This window comes from Ovis canadensis, chromosome 4, assembly GCF_042477335.2.
Source record: "Ovis canadensis isolate MfBH-ARS-UI-01 breed Bighorn chromosome 4, ARS-UI_OviCan_v2, whole genome shotgun sequence".
NCBI lineage: Eukaryota > Metazoa > Chordata > Mammalia > Artiodactyla > Bovidae > Ovis > Ovis canadensis.
This window is the reverse complement of record NC_091248.1, coordinates 77,057,477-77,074,779: the sequence shown is the minus strand read 5'-3', so window position 1 is coordinate 77,074,779 and position 17,303 is coordinate 77,057,477. Positions and strand designations below refer to the sequence as shown.

The 17,303-nt window shown below is 42.1% G+C and overlaps 1 protein-coding gene across 3 annotated transcripts in view; it reads left to right on the top strand.

Annotated features, from left to right (window-relative positions):
* NPSR1 (neuropeptide S receptor 1) overlaps window positions 1–15,755 on the top strand; it is a 152,598-nt gene extending 136,843 nt beyond the window's left edge. For 2 of the 3 annotated variants that reach the window (XM_069586705.1, XM_069586703.1), the window contains 3 exons: window positions 9,635–9,721; window positions 14,423–14,603; window positions 15,665–15,755. In XM_069586705.1, coding sequence (XP_069442806.1) covers window positions 9,635–9,721; window positions 14,423–14,603; window positions 15,665–15,755 — 359 coding nt within the window. Of the gene's footprint in view, window positions 1–9,634; window positions 9,722–14,422; window positions 14,604–15,442; window positions 15,501–15,664 lie in introns of those variants that run through there. The other variant, XM_069586704.1, reaches the window with a different exon arrangement.
* Window positions 15,756–17,303: the final 1,548 nt, after the last annotated feature.

The following is a 17,303-nucleotide window of genomic DNA, read 5'->3' as shown; positions in this document are numbered from 1 at the left end:
TCCTCTCTCACTGTCCCTCTGAGCTCTCACCCCACGGTCTCACCTCCAACAGCTTGTCTGTTCCCTCTGCTCTTGATCCAGTGAATCATGGAATCCATCTCATTTCCTTAGGCTTGAAGTGATAAAGAGTTTCCACATTCTGTCAGCTACCCCGCCACTTTTATCTCAGCAGGCCTTTTACATCTGTGATTACCCTGTCTCTCTCCAGAGTCCCCCAAATCTCCCTGCTACTCAATTTTCTAGTTCCTGCACTCTTGGATTCCCCCATCCTCCAGTCCCTGAGATTTTATAAAGCTGCAAAGAGATCCATTTTCCACTGATATACAGTATGCCTCTCCTTTCCAAAGGTGGAAATGGCTACAATCAGTTTTTAATCTCTAGTACATGTTTATATGTCCATCATATCAATTTTTTATTTGTCTATATCTTTGTATCAGCATCACTGACCCTTTTCTGGAATGAGGAGCAGAGAGTAGTTCCAAAAAGCCTGTGTACTTTCTGTATCTTATTCATAAGCAGCTCGATTTTCAATCTCATCACAGCCAAGTAACTCTAGAGTTGGCTGGGAAAAAGGTTTCCACTGGTTTTAGTATTCCAGGATTACTGCCCATCAACAAGGGGAAATAAGCAATGATTAGTGTGAACAGAAGCTAACTTTGTAAACACGGCTGCAAAATTCAAGTTTCAGAATCATTCTTCTTCCTGGCAAGTATGTCTATTTTCTCCCCCTCAAGTCTGACAGAAAGGAAAAGAAATAACTAATAAATGATCTACAGACTTTCCCCAAAACAAGTGCTTGGCAGGCGAAAGGTAGAGAATATGAGGTTTCCAATCCTGTAGGTTATCCTTTATAAATGAGCTTGCTTTTGATGCCCAGGGATGTTTACTCCTATAAAACAGGACATTTACCGCCTGTGGGCAGGAGATGGAAGAGGTGTACCCATGAAATGGACAAAGTGTAACATATCTGGATATAACTGCATCTGGCCAATATGACTTCGAAGATATGATGTGACCCATGCTATAGCCAAAGTACGTGTTTCCAATTCAATGGGGCAGAACAAGCTGAAGAAAAAAGTTTCTGATTAGGAGCAGTTGGGTTAAAGTCCTAATCACTTCCAGCTAAATAAACTTAAAATAAGCTCATTAAGTACTTTTCTTTATCAGAACACGAGAGTGAAATGGCTTTTCTGCAAACAACTACCTTCAACAAAAGGCATAAGGAACTTTATGAAAAAAAAAAGTTGTTTAGTCACTAACTCCTATGTATGTACTGGAGCCTGCTAGGCTCCACTGTCCATGGGATTTCCCAAGCAAGAATACTGGAGTGGGTTGCCACTTTCCTTTTCCATGTGAAAAAAAAGACAAATATAAAATAAATGAAACATATATATAGCATGTTTGTGGATAGCAAGATTCAGTACTATAAAGATGTCAATTCTCCTCAAATGATTCACAGATTGATAGAGTTAAAATCAAAATTCAAACGGGATGTTTTCTTAAGCTTGATAAGCCAATTTAAACACATACATGGAAATTTCAAGAGTCAAGAAAAGCCAGGAAGACAGTTCTGGAGAATTACAACAAGGTAGTAAAAGTGTTAGTAGCTCAGTCATGCCCGACACTTTGCGACCCCATGGACTGCAGCCCACCAAGCTCCTCTGTCCATGAGATTTTCCAGGCAAGGACACTGGAGTGGGTTGCCATTTCCTTCTCCAGGGGATCTTCCCAACCCAAGGATCAAACCCAGGTCTCCTGCACTGCAGGCAGATTCTTTAACGACTGAGCTACAAGGGAAGCCCAAGGTAGTAAAGGTTTAATGTATAAACAGTGATTTATCATAAAGTTAGAGTGACTAATAGAGTGTGGTATAGACACTTCAATAGGAAAAAAAAAAAAAACAGCTCCCAAAGAGACCCACACATATAATATAAGCACTTGATATACATCAGAAGATTATAGGGTAATCAATTAATTGGATCTTCACCTCAATTCATAGGCATAATTAAATTCCAGGGAAATTTGAAATTTAGATGTGAAATGTAAGACTTTAAAATTTTTTTAAAGACAATGAAGGATGTTATCTTTATGACACTGGAATAAGAAAGGATTTCTTAAAAGATAGACAAGATGCATTAAACCAAAAAAGTGATAAATAAATTTGACTCTATTTATATTTAAAAGTCAAGCCAAAAAGTGGGAGAAGCTATTTGCAATACATTATCTAGGGAAAGATTAGTATCTAGAATGTATGAAGAATTCTTCAGAATCAATAAAAATATTTTTTAAAAAGATAAATAGAAGAAAAATGAGGAAGACACAAACACATTTCGTAAGAGGGAAAAGAGTAATAGCCAAAAACAAGGTTCTCAACCTCACTGATACACAAGGAAAGTATACATTTAAACTTCAACTAGGTACAGTTTGTCAGTCACAGGATTGGTAAAGTTTTAAAATCTGGTATTTCTAAGTATTAACAAAGATATAAACCTCATGTTTATCTAACATCTAATTTATCTAATCTATCATGTTTATCTAATATCATTCCTAAAAATCTTAGTAGACTTCTGACTTATTTGCTTCCAGTCAGCTTCACCAGCAACCATATCCAAACAGTCTTTCTGAAAATAATTCTCAGGTCTGACTAGTTTCTTTGCTTCCTCATTTAATCCCCTAGAATAGAAGCTAGCTTGAGGTCATCTGAAACAATAGGTGGGAGGCCACATCCTTAGTCTGCCTCTCTTCTCAGCAATGATTCTGAATGGGTCATTGCTGGTGTTAACTTCTGTTACAACTGAATTTGCATACTGGCTTCATTGGCATAAGATGTGCACAGTCAAAAGGTATGCACATTTGCTTTAGCAGTCCGTTTGCATTTTCAATTTGCATTGGGCCATACAAAGTATGTACTTGGTGCTATGAAGACAGGAAACAATCGAGCCATGCAGCTCTGTAAGATTCCAAATTTTAAGGGGCTTCCTTGGTGGCTCAGTGGTAAAGAATCCATGAAATGGGTTTGATCTCTGGTCCAGGAAGATCCCACATGCCATGTGGCGGCTAACCCTGTGTGCCCCAACTATTGAGCCCCTGCTCTAGAGTGCAGAGGCCACAACTATTGTGCCCACATGCTGCAACTACTGAAGCCCAGTGCCCCAGAGACCATGCTCTGCTATGAGAGAAGCGACTGCAATGCAAAGCCCAGGCACCACAACTGCAGAGTATCCTCTACTCCACGCCACTAGAAAAAGCCCAAGTCCAGCAATGAAGACCCAGTTTAGCGAAAAAAAGAAATAAAATTTTTTAAAGGTTTCCAAATTTTAGGACTTTCCCTAATTTCTTTCATTTTTGTTCATACTCCAACCAACTCTTGTCTGAGTTCATCTCTTTTTTCCTAATACTTTGCTAAACACAGCTGGTGGCAATCAACACACACTATTAACATTCTGTTTACCAACTGAGATAGTTAATTTTCTATGTCAACTTGATTGTGCTAGCCAGAGAGCTGGTAAAAACATTATTTCTAAGTGTGTCTAGAGGGCATTCCTGGAAGCGTGTGAGTCTGCACACTAAGTAAAGAAGACAGGCCTCACCAATGACAGTAAGAGTCATCCAATCCGCTGAAGGCCAGAATAGAACTAAAAGCAAAAGAAGGGCAAATTTGCTCAAGCTGGGACATCCATCTTGTCCTACTCGCTTCTTGGGACCTAAGACTAGGACAAAGATTTACACTATTGGTTGCCTGATTCTCCAGCGTTTTGACTTAGATGTACATCATCGTCTCTCCTGGTTTTCATGTTTTTGGATTTGGGCTGAATTAGACCATCAGACCTCTTGGGTCTGCAGACAGCAGATTAAGGAATTTAGCCTCCATAACTGCATGAGTCAATTTCTATAATAAATTTCCGCATATACATGGGTATAGCTACCGACACAGACATGTATGTTCTCTTTCTCTGGAGAATCCTAACTCTATACCACCTTTGTACTCTCCCTGGGGGTCCAGTCTCAGTAAGCACACAACCTGCCTTCCCTTGATAACACTTCTATCCGGTGCATCTCTACCGTCCCAGCTTTCCCTATCAGTCTCCTCACTACGTGCTCCCTGCCTATAGGCCAATGCTGCTTGCTGAGCTTTGCATTATGACAGCACTGCATGTGAAGCTTCAATCTCTGCTTTAGTCAAGGAAGCACTAGCAGCTATATCAGCGAAACCCGCAAATACAGTAACCTTAACAAAATAGAAATTTGTTTCTTCTTCAGTTAAAGTCGAATTGACAGCAAAGGTCAAAGGGAAAGACACAGTCATTCGGAAACTCAAGTAGATGACGATGCTGCCACTCTTTAACAAACGGCTACTAAGGTATGGCTTAGCATCAGTATCCAGCAGATTGAGGATGAGGGAAGACAGCATGAAGGATTACTCAGGGAGTGTATCTGAGCCAGGCCTGAGTTCTCTCCATGTTCCTATAGGCAGAACTTAATCACGTGACTATCCCCAGCTGAAAAGAAAACTAAGATCATGGCATCCGGTCCCATCATTTCATGGGAAATAGATGGGGAAACAATGGAAACAGTGATAGATTTTATTTTCTTGGGCTCCAAAATCACTGTGGATGTTGACTGCAGCCATGAAATTAAAAGACACTTGCTCTTTGGAAGAAAAGCTATGACCAACCTCAGTTCAGTTCAGTTCAGTTCAGTCACTCAGTCGTGTCCGACTCTTTGCGAGCCCATGAATCACAGCACGCCAGGCCTCCCTGTCCATCACCATCTCCCAGAGTTCACTCAGACTCACATCCATCGAGTCCGTGATGCCATCCAGCCATCTCATCCTGTGTTGTCCCCTTCTCCTCCTGCCCCCAATCCCTCCCAGCATCAGAGTCTTTTCCAATGAGTCAACTCTTCACATCAGGTGGCCAAAGTACTGGAGTTTCAGCTTTAGTATCATTCCTTCCAAAGAAATCCCAGGGCTGATCTCCTTCAGAATGTACTGGTTGGATCTCCTTATAGTCCAAGGGACTCTCAAGAGTCTTCTCCAACACCACAGTTCAAAAGCATCAATCCTTCGGTGCTCAGCTTTCTTCACAGTCCAACTCTCACATCCATACGTGACCACAGGAAAAACCATAGCCTTGACTAGATGGACCTTAGTCGGCAAAGTAATGTCTCTGCTTTTGAATATACTATCTAGGTTGGTCATAACTTTTCTTCCAAGGAGTAAGTGTCTTTTAATTTCATGGCTGCAATCACCATCTGCAGTGATTTTGGAGCCCCCAAAAATAAAGTCTAACACTGTTTCCACTGTTTCCCCATCTATTTCCCATGAAGTGATGGGACTGGATGCCATGATCTTCGTTTTCTGAATGTTGAGCTTTAGGCCAACTTTTTCACTCTCCTCTTTCACTTTCATCAAGAGGCTTTTCAGTTTCTCTTCACTTTCTGCCATAAGGGTGGTGTCATCTGCATATCTGAGGTTATTGATATTAAAAAGCAGAGACATTACTTTGCCAACAAAGGTCCATCTAGTCAAAGCCATAATTTTTCCAGTAGTCGTGTATGGATGTGAAAGCTGGATCATAAAGAAAACTGAGCACCAAGGAATTGATGCTTTTGAACTGTGGTGTTGGAGAAGACTCTTGAGGGTCCCTTGGACTACAAGGAGATCAAACCAGTTAATCCTAAAGGAAATCAGCACTGAAGATTCATTGGAAAGACTGATACTGAGCTGAAGCTCCAATACTTTGGCCACCTGATGCAAAGAGCTGACTCATTAGAAAAGACCCTGATGCTGGGAAAGACTGAAGGCAGGAGGAGAAGGGGACCACAGAGGATGAGATGGTTGGATGGCATCACCAACTTGATGGACATTAGTTTGATGAACATGCAGTCCATGGGGTTGCAAAGAGTTGGACACGACTGAGTGAGTGAACTGAAATGAACAACCCCTGCCAAAAAGGAGGCTGGAAAATGTCATCTCTCTGTGGGCCTTGGGGGTAAAGGAAAGAATTTGGTGGATAGCTAACCTGTCTGCCCAATTATTTTGGGTCTGCCAGGGTTCCTGGTTCCACCTGAACTGAGGAGCTGAGGAATAGACAAGGCTGTAAGTTAGGTGAGTTAGGTCATACTTCCTTGTATCTATGACCTTCTGTACACACACGAGGAAAGGAAGTGGAGGTGGCCAAAGTCCTGAGCTAAGTAGATGAGACATAATGCATCAAAAATAGTCTACATTAAGGTTATATTCATAAAGAGGTCATCAATTATCAGAAATTAAAAATAAATTTTAAATTCAAAGTTTTTAGAAATCAGGCATAATTGTTAAAATGTTCAATTTTTGAAATTAATCTGAAATACATGAAGTTACCAACATATGAAAAAATAATGATTTTAAAATATTATCAGGTAGATTTCCTTGTTAACAAACAAATCACCCGGACTCTTGTAGGTCCGCGTACGCCTACCCCCAGCCCCAACCAGACAGGAGTAAATTCCGCTTCATTTAAAATCTCAGGACATTAGTAGCTCCCCCCTCAGAAGCTCAGCCCACAAAAATTTTAAAAAAAGAAGGTTCCCAGTGGCTCTGCAAGTGGCATGAAGCATAGGGAAGGAAAGGAGCAGCAACTGGCCACTTAGGATTCATCCTTGAACTAAGACAGCCCAAGGCAGCATCCTGCTTCCAGTCCAAAATCTAATCCACCCCCTGCCTCTAGGCTACCCCTTATTAATGCACAGTGACAGATGAATTTAACTGCTTTTCACTCCTGCTCAGCCCCAAGGCCTGAGGGGAAATAATCCTTTTATCTCCCAATAAAGGAGAATTACTGGAATTTTGCAGTTCAGCTCACTTTGAAGAGCCATCTTCAGGAGCTGGAGGTTTTGCATTTCCTAGAGTGGTCAGATTAAAGATGCTTTTTACTGATCTCATTGGGAGATGGAATGGTAGGAGTTGATTATATTGTCACCCAGTTGCCCTGTGGAAAGTACTGCAAGTTTCCATTTTAAACAGATTTCAGAGCACAAATGTCATTCTCAAAAAGTTTTCTGAAAAAGTAAGTCTTCAGAGCCATGCTATTTAGGAGCCAGCTGTTATACCAGCAAATGGAGATACTTTGAAAAGATATGATTTGATCTGCTGTCTTTTTTTACTTGCCCCCATGGCTATAATCCCATCCTGATAATTATCTGATGTATATAAATTCTAATACAGATAATATTGAATAGTAGCCTATCTAAATATAGTAATGAGTCTTCCCAGGTGATTCAGAGGTAAAGAATCTGCCTATCAAGCAGGAGGCTTGGGAAGATCCCCTGGAGGAGTTGGCAACCCTCTCCAGTATTCTTGCCTGGAGAATCCCATGGACAGAAGAGACTGGTGGGCTACAATCCTCCATAAAGGCAGCTCATCCTCCTGAAAAACTGTTAAAATCTCATTCATCCCAACCAATAAGGAAATTGACATTCCTGCTATGGGGATTGGCACCTTGAATATATTATTTTATTTTAATCTTCAAGACAACTCTGTGAATTAGGTGTTTCATGCTTCATTTTTGAAAATGGGGAACTGAGGCTGGGAATAGTAGGCAATTTGCATGAGATGACACCACCAGTAAGTTGTGGAGCTGGAGTGTGTATTCAGGTTTGATATTGAAGTCTGTATCCTTTCCAAGATACTACTTTGGAAATCAGGGCTTCAACCTTGGCACTGTCAGTAGTTTGAACTAGGTAATTCTTCTTTTGTGGGGAACTGTCCTGTGCATTGAAGGATATTTAGCAGCACTCTTGGTCTTTGCCCACAAGATGCCTGGAACACCCACCCCAACCATTGTGACAATCAAAAATGTGTCCAGTCATAACCCCGGGGGCAATATTTCCCCACCTAAAAACCACTGCTGTAAATACTCTTGAAGCATTTTCTCCCTTATACCACTGAAACTTTGTGCTTCTGTGAAATGCACGGAACAATCTGAAGGCCCTAATAGTGCCTAAGAGTGGCCTTCCAGGGTAGACATCAAGAAATAAAAATCAATTATATAATTAAATATAGTATTTCACTTAACTGCACAGAAAAACCCCTTATTCCTATTATTCCTGCTAACAGCTTGTCTTCTCCAATGAGTAAGCGTTCAAACTGTGAAACAGACAGAAGCTTCGATGACTTGCAGCTGCCTCAGAAATTCAGCCCAAACTCCTCAGGGAGACATTCAAGGTCTTCCTACTTTGGCCTCAGTCCTTCTCCCCACCCTCAAACCAGCGTCCTTTCAGGCTCCAGCCAAGCGAGATGACTCATCAAGATTCTAACACTTCCTACATTTTCTCATTTCCCCGTCTTGGCTGAGGACTTCCCCTCTGCTTCAGGCATCTTTCCCAATCCTACGCCCCCACCCCCAGCTTGGCCTTGGGGATTTCCGCCTCTGCCTTGCGGCCACCTCTGCATTACAGTGGGGGAATGGCTTCCTTCTTCGTTCATACTTGGTTTTTGGTATTAGTCTCTCTCATCTCACCCAGCCTCATGCTGAGTGATCTTTCCTGCTGGATTGAAAGTTCCCAGAGAAGAGGAACTCTATTTTAGCCTATTTTGTTCAGTCCTTATCTCTTGATGGGTTGGGCTGGATTGGATTGAAGACAAGGTAGAATAAATAGCGCAAAGGTAAATTTCACACCAGTTTCCATGAGGATTTAAATACATTTCAAACGAGACATCTGAAGGTGTAGTGAGGACCAGTGAGCATGGGAGCTGGGCTGTAGGGTAGTCCTACATCATATGACTTAGGTGTGCCGTGGGTGGGCCTCTGACCTTGGCTACCACTAGGCTTGTGTCCCTTGAGCCTTAATCAGTGGCACTCAGCTGAGGGTGTGTGGGGCTGGCCTTCTGTCCATGCCTCTCCCTCACTGAGGGTCTGCTTTTGTCCGGAGGGAGAGCATCTTTTCCCAATTTTCACAAAGGCACCATGAGGGCTGGTAGAAGCCATGATAGTAAAAAAATCTCTCACAGCTTCAGAGACGGGTTTATATTAATTCATTCAATAAATATTAATTAGTCATTCACTAGTTTAGAGGATACAGAAGTGAGGAAAACAAAGTCTCTGTCTCCATCAAGCTTACATTCTAGTGGATTCCTAAATTTAATCCTCACATGTTTAGTATCAAACAACCCACATAAGATTAAAGTTATAACGAGGTTCTTATTTGGAACAGGTTTTATTATATCTCTGGCTTGAGCTTGTGTTGAGAGTGGAATTTCTGAGTTAGATGAGTAAGTTCATCTGGGGTAAGATTTCTAGGAAAACTGCTTTGTCCTAGGTTGCTGCAGGGACAAGACCAATGTCTCAGCATCGCCCCCTGTGGTCACCTGGCTCATTCCAGATTCAGTTGATTCAGGGCATCCAGCCAAGTCTCTTGAGAGTCTGGATGTCCCAATGCATTTGCGTTTTACATTAAACTGCAAACTGAGCAGTTTCTAGCATCCAGCCCATTTACTCTGAATATGTCAAAGGGCAGGGCGGGGGAAGGGGGTTCCTCCTGGGCATAGGTGAGGAGGATGTAAGTGGTCCCATGACAACTGTGGGTCTAACCTACAATGTTCCTATTGGCAGAAGCAGCACTTCACTTTATGGTTCGCTTTTTGCATCTGCAGATGGAAAGCTGTGCACCAGTTACAACCGAGGGCTCATCTCAAAGGCAAAGATCAAGGCCATCAAGTATAGCATTGTCATCATTCTCGGTAAGCAACATCCCTCCTCGTGTTGTAAAACTGTTGACATTCCAAAAACAAATTTGTACCTGGGACCCGGTGACACAAAGTGCACACAAGGAAAAAGTCGGTCTATGGGAACTTCTGCCTTTTCCCAGTTAGAAATGAATGTGCGTGTGGAGCTTATCAGTGCCACTGTGGCTCCCTCAAGGGCCAACATTTGGTTTCCTACATCTGTCTTTATGAATATTGTTGTGCAACACAGCCATGGGATGGATAATGTGGAAACAAATCCAATTAAGACATTACTAGCTGAAGCTGATGCTCACCACCATCTAGTTGACCCAGTTGCTTTTCTGAAGGCATACACACACTCCCCAGAGCTTAAGTTCAACAACCAAGGAAGACAGAAGCAGCATTCCATTTCTTCTGGATATTTAATTTCAAGGTCACCATAAATTCTTCCCTAATGGATGCCTTATCTTCCCTGCTCGCTCCTGTCATTTTCCCTTTCCTTTTGTTTTTTTTTTTTTGGTCTCTCTACTCTTAAGACCCACAAAGTCACCTCATCCAAGGAAAAAAGGTATTTCTAGAGCACCTAATCTATGCCAGATTGGTGTTATATTCTTCGTCATTTCCAAACCTTCAAAACTTCCTCCCCAATTCGTCCCCTCAGTTAATGGCCCTGATTCTTATTTCACAAGGAAAACGCTCTTGTCAGAATAGAACTTCCTCATTCACCTGCCTTCATATCCATGGACCTACCTGCATCTCTGCCTTTTCTCCTATTACTATGGATAAACCGTCTCTGCTCCTTAATCCAAAATGCACTTGAGCTATCCCATTCCTCCCTGCTAACTCAAGAATTCTCTTCCTGCAATCATCTCCTCTCCCCCACAGATATCCCCCTAGACTGGATCAAATGCACATACACATACTGTAACAGCTCCCTCTAAAAACTCCCCAGTAACAGACCCTCTCCTTTAACACTCTCCTTTCTAGCATCTCTCATTCTCTGGAGCCTATTTCTATTAGCTTTCTTTCCTATTACCCTAGTACAGGCATACTTATCAAGGTATAACCACCGCCAACAAAATGCCAGATTTCTAAACAACATTTGCTCAGTTCTTCTTTGGAACACTTCCTTTGCTTAGAAATTATATCTATGATTTCTACTTGAAATTTTTTTATAATTCTACTTGAAACTTTTATTTATGATAAGCTTAGCATACTCAACATGAAAAACCAGAAGTCTCAGCATGCTTTCGTATCTCCTGCAAGTTTACTCGTCCTCCTGTGTTCCCGAGTTTAGTAAATGACTTGATCTTTCATCCATACCAAAAACCTAAGGGTCGGTCATCTGTCTGTCATTATACTATTTCTCTTCCACGCCGCATATGTAGTCTATCAGTAAGGCACAGAAGCTTTACCTGCAAAAGAGTTCTCAAATTCAACCATTTCTCAGCTTCTATGCAATTACTTCCTTGATCTAAGCTCCTACCAACTTCTCCTTGGAACACTGGAACTGCAACCGATCTTCTTTTAATCCTTCTCTGTAAAACAGATAATGTGATCATTTAAAAAATGTTAATCAGACACTATCACTACCCTGCAAACTCACCTATGGATTCCCATTACCCTGGAATAAAATCGTACTTTTTCGCATGTCTTACAGTGTGTGTGATCTGTCCTCCAGCCAAGTATCCAGCCCCATGCCCCAGTTCTCTGCCTTGCCCATTCTATATATAAGTCACACTGGTTTTCTTGCTGTTTCTTCAAATGTCAACTTGTTCATACCTTGCAATATTTCCCACCTGAAATGCCCTGCCTTCAGATGGTGGCATGGCTTATCCATGCCATGGCTTGACATCATCTTGCTTTCCAACAACACCACCTCTTCAGAAAGGCCTCCTCGGCAAGTCTTAAATGTCTCTCCTATAGTCTTTAAGCTACTTAATTTTTTCTTCATATTTCTACTTCCACTTGACAGTATAGGATATGTGTTGATCTGTTTATTGTCTATCTGTGGGGCAAAATCCCCACAAGCAATGACTTTCGCTTTTGTTTTCCTTACATTATCACCAAGGGCTTATAGGGTCCTTACACACTGTGCTTAATTAATATCTGTTGAAAGAACAAATGGGGATATGCATGAAGGAAAAGATTTGTGTCATTTCCTTTTTTTACTTAGCTCAAAATACTACCCCTCCCCACCCATCTTGTGGTTCTTAAGACCTCTGGGAGCATAGCTCTCATGTTAGCTCTGCAAGTACATTGTCACCAGAACTGTCCCTCTCACCTTTCTAAAGTGCATCTGCAAAATGCCAAACAGACGGCATGCCGTGTGACTCAGCCAGGAGAATACAATCACAAGACAACATTGCAGGCAGACCCGGGGATAGGGCATATACCACCCACTGGGGCTCAAAGCCCTTTCCCAGAAGCTTCTGCAGTAGATCGGAGATTATCTTGCTTTCCCAGACAATCAGAAGCATGATACACATTCCCTGGATGTTGAGGCAGGAAGCATACCTTATATATGTGTTTCAGAGCCAGTACAGCCTTTTATAATCAGGAGCCACATACATAGGCATTGGATTCCCTTTAGTCAGAGAACAAGAAAGTCCACAGGAGGTCAGCCATGTCAACAGTGCAATCAGACCAAAATGCCCCTTCTTATAACAAATATTTTGTAATGCCCCTTTACCATTCTGAAATGAAATGTATACAAAAACCTATGTACCTACCATAATCCTTAAAAGATCAGTGTATAACATAAAGGGAGACTAGGAAGAAAATAATTGATAATAAAATAATACAAAAACAACAACAACAACAAAAATAAAATAAAACAATACAGATTTCAATATATAAATACTTGGAGACAGTCCTTAGTAGAATAATGAAGTAATAATAATTACAAATGCAAACCAATGCAGGTGTGTTTTCATGGAGACATAAAAAATAAAGCAGTATTGCTGTCAGTGACTTTATTTTCCCAGTAGGTGAACAAATCCTGCTAAAGTTCCAAATTAAACAAAGTAATCTTTCCTCTGTTTGCAAGGGAACTGGACTTCTGGAAAACTCAGTATTTATTTAAAATATTGTGGTCATATATAAAAGAGAATCAGGTTTTTAGACTGGGGTCATTATAAACAGATTTTCTGCTCCCTAAATGTCCAAATGGGCATTTGAAGGATGTATGAGACATGGATGGGACTGGCTGCATGATGCAGGAGGACGGGTATCCCCAGGAAAACCAGGACCCACACAACACACACAAATATACACACATGCATTTTCAAAATTCCCCCAAACAGAAGCTTTGCCCCTCCATGCCCCAGAACTACTATCTGCACCAATGCCAGGCTTTACCTCCAGAGCCTAGAATGTTCAGTGGTCTTTGTGTTAGAACTGTTCCCTTTTAACAGATTGTCAAGGTCAAGGAGGGAAAAAATACATGTGTCAGTCAAAGAGTTATAGTGACAAGCTGATTCCTACAGTCAGATGGCAAAGGAAGCCTGACTTCCCTGAGGAAAAATCCTATGACTGAGAAAGTGAAGAAAGAGAGTGGAGAGGATGGGGCAAGAAAGTAAGAGAGAGCACATGTGGGTTCCAGTCAATCCCAAAAAGGTTTATCTCTATGGTATTAATTTGCATTCTCCAGAGAAATTTTATATATAGATGGATAGATACATATAGATATAGATATTTATTGTAAACAATTGGCTCATTTGACTGTGAAGCTGAAAAGTCCCCAGATCTCCAGATTCAGGAGAGTTAATGGTGTCATCTCAGTCTGAGTCAAAGTATGGAGGCCAAAGAGGATCCAAGTCTTAGCCAGAAGACAGTCAAGCAAACAGAGTGACTCCTCTCTCGCTCACCCTTTTTATTGTATTCAAACCTATGGATAGATCACTGCCCACCCGCATTGGGGAGGACAATTTACTTTTCTTAATCTACAAATTCAAATGATAATCTCATTCAGAAATACTCTGAGAACACAGAAATAATCAGAAGTAATGATTAACAAAAAAATCTGGGCATCCTATGACCTAGTCAAGGTGGCACATAAAATTGGCCGTTGCACTCTGGGTCTCCATTTCTCATCTCCTTCCTCTGAGGATTTGGATCCAAGCAGAGTCAGGGTCTCACACACATTAATGGACTCGGTAAGGGGTATATAGTGTGGGTGTTGCCTGGAAAGGCTGACTTGGAAATGGAAAATAAAATTGAGAATCTTGTGACTTAGCCAGGCTGTGTTTTGAAACATTAGCTACCACCCCTTCCCCTCGCCTACCCCAAAACAGGAGTCGCTGTGAAGTGTTCCTTGCTCTGTCTTTTACCATAGAGTCTCCAGAGGGATCTGCTGAATTTTCTTTCGCACAGTGTAGAATGAGAGGCTAAGGCCATGCTGAACAGCTCCCAGCCTTTCAAGGATCACTGCAGTAGTTAAATCAGACCTTCCCTTTACAGACAGAGAAGCTCCAGCAAATTTACTCAACTTTAGAAATGCGTCTGCGGGATGTAATGTATGTATGTGTAGATGTGAGTGTGTATGTGTGTGTGCTTAAGTAAACATGACATTAATATGAACACACACAACTGTTCTAAATATTTCTGAGATCCCAGGTGCTAAGAAACCTCCTCACTGAAGCTCCACTCAGGGCCAACACAGAGGGCCCTCTGGGCTGTGGGCTGCTACAGAGCTAATGGTTCTCTTCTCCCCAGCCTTCATCTGCTGTTGGAGTCCCTACTTCCTCTTCGACATTTTAGACAATTTCAGCCTCCTTCCAAACACTAAGGAGCGTTTCTACGCTTCTGTGATCATTCAGAACCTGCCTGCCTTGAACAGTGCCATCAACCCCCTCATCTACTGTGTTTTCAGCAACTCCATATGCTTCCCCTGCAGGTAAGAGGCATTCAGACATGGGGAGGCCCACTGCACTCACCTCCAACCTGTGTCTTCCTCATGCTAGAGCTCCCTGGCGGGTTATAGATGAGAAACTGAGAGTCAAAAAGTTTCCGCTAAGTGTGACAGATTCAAATCCAGGCCCCCCAGCCATGGCTCATGCTTTCTCCTATACCACATCACCTCCTATAGCAATCATCCTAATCGAGTCACATATAGACGATCCTTATTTTAGTTCAAAGCTTCTCCCCATGAGTTGGCTCAATACAATGCCATGGAGATAGCCGGACACAAAGAATGATCATTTTACAGATAAACAAATTAAGGCTCACAGGTTAAGGGACATTATTGAGATTATGTGAATAACTAGTTACAGAGCTGAAATGAGACCCCTCCCACAATGACTCAGCCTGCTGGTTTTCAGCTGTTTTACTGCACAATCTACAGGGGGCAGGTGGAAAAATCCGCAGGGGATGGACTCGTAGCAGAATTGTTTCAGGCTTGGGTTTGATGCCCTCCGTTGAATCTCTCTCCCACCAGTTGACAAGATCTTTCAAGTCCTTCTAGAATTATGGATGGATGGTAGCATTTCTCAGTGATCCTAAACATCACTGATATGTTAGAATGGCTACCATGCCTCACCTGCTTTGCCTCTGGCCTCTCAACCATCAGCCTCTCCCTGCCCTCCCTTTTTCTCTTGTCTCCACGATAGAACTTCAGAATGGTTACAGGCTTGGGTTTGATGCTGCCATTGTTGATTCATAGCTACATGTGACCTAGGGAAAGTGATTTAACTTCCATAAACCTCCATTTCCTCACATGTAAAAAGGGGCTAATAGCAGTAGCAGTGCCTACATCTTAGCCAGTGCTGTCTCTGTCACTGGGCTCTGGCGCTGATCAGTAGGAAGGAGGGCTGTGAGTAGTGGGGAAGTACGGTGGGGGCTAGTACATTAAAAGTGCTTAGCACAATGCCTGATCCTTTATAAGTTTTCCACAAGTGTTAGCTCCTAACAGTTAAATTATTCAGGACAAATGATTTTTCCTCTTTGTTCTTTCTTTAGGGAGCAGAGATCACGGGATTCCAGAATGACATGTTGGGAGAGAACTGAGAAGCATGAGATGCAGGTTCTGTCCAAGCCGGAATTCATGTAGATCATGGGGCAGTGGTAGCACTGGGCTGAGCCCCATCGGCTCTCCTGGGTTCCCATTAGCACCTTGGGCCTGCGTATAAAGCCTGAGCCAACTTCTCTGCCCTGTACCTTTATCACCTGGGGGATGCACAAGGCAAACATCCTAAAGAGTGCGTGTCACCTGCCTCAGCAAGTATTGGCCAGTAGGAAGTTACAAACTATTCCCACCAGCCAGGAAAGATACCCCTTCTTTCCCTACCACTCCTGGCTGCCCTTCTCACTGGTCAGCACCAGAATCGACGGACAGAGACATTGCTGGCCCGGGGCCCAGGCTTGGGCAAGCAGAGAGGATTGACTAACAAAGCATGTTTGTACATATTCTTATAATTACAGTTTAAGAAGTAAATAAAAGTCTTACCTGGGCCTAGACTTTCCTCCCATTTTTGGATTCAAGTTTCAGTAGCTGTGGCCAAAGAGATGTTTGTCCTTGAAATGTCAACAAATAACAAATTCATTTCCAGGCGTTGAGGCTTTGTGTCTCCTCTGCAGATGGCCATGGTTGGCAGATGGATGTGCTGGCAGCAGCCAACCTCACAGTCCCATTGTATCGACAGATGATTTGCAGAAAGAACATAAGCGCTGGCCCTCCAGAGCAAAATCGAAATTGAGGGGTACTTTATCTGGTAGGAAAAGAAAAAGCGCAAAAAGTCATGGGGCTCTGACCTCCAGGCTCTGAGAGTTGGCACCTGGGCCTCACACATGTCTTTCCGGCTCTCTGAAGGCTCCTCCCTTTGCATTCCACATTTAGGCCACTCTGGGTTCCATGTCTCATTCCTCAGGTACACTTCTCTTTCTATAGCTGGGAGCTGAATGCCTGTGGCTTTTCCAGGCATGATGTTTCTGTAATATCTTTATCATTTTTGCACATTTTAGCCATTGTCTATCTAACACCTTGGCTGGGAAGCGCTCGTGGGCCTTATTTTGACAAGTCTGGAGTTTGATATATATAAGCATAATCCAAGTGAAATATGACTAAATGTTTTCTAATCAATTTTTGCCATCAGATTTTTCCATAAGTGGAAGTGGAATAATTTAATTTGATTATATATACATCCCCACCCACAGCTCTAGGATGTGCGTGAGCTCCTTATTTTTAGCCTCACATACATTCTTGACATTAAAATCTCCTTGGCAAAATTCTCCTTCCCAAAATTATCCTGAGCTTAAGTCTTTTTTCATCTACTGCTAGTGGAGTTATTATTTTAATAGCACTCCATTCCTCATTACGGTGTCAACCCAAAGACTTCATGCTTAAGGTCACAGTGGCATTTTTCCCATAAACTCTCTTTTCAATTCCATCTGACCTTAAGAAAAGTATCTCTTAGGTAGAAATCAGACTCCTCAGTTACCATCTCTCTTAGAATTACTTCCTGAACTTGAGGAGACTGAATAATCTGGTTGTACATCTACAGAACAGTATTGAAGGCTGCCTTCCTTTCTGTCCAACCAGCTAAATGTGAGCAAACCTGGAAGCTTTGAGTGGTTGAGAAGTGCTTTTTGACATTTCACT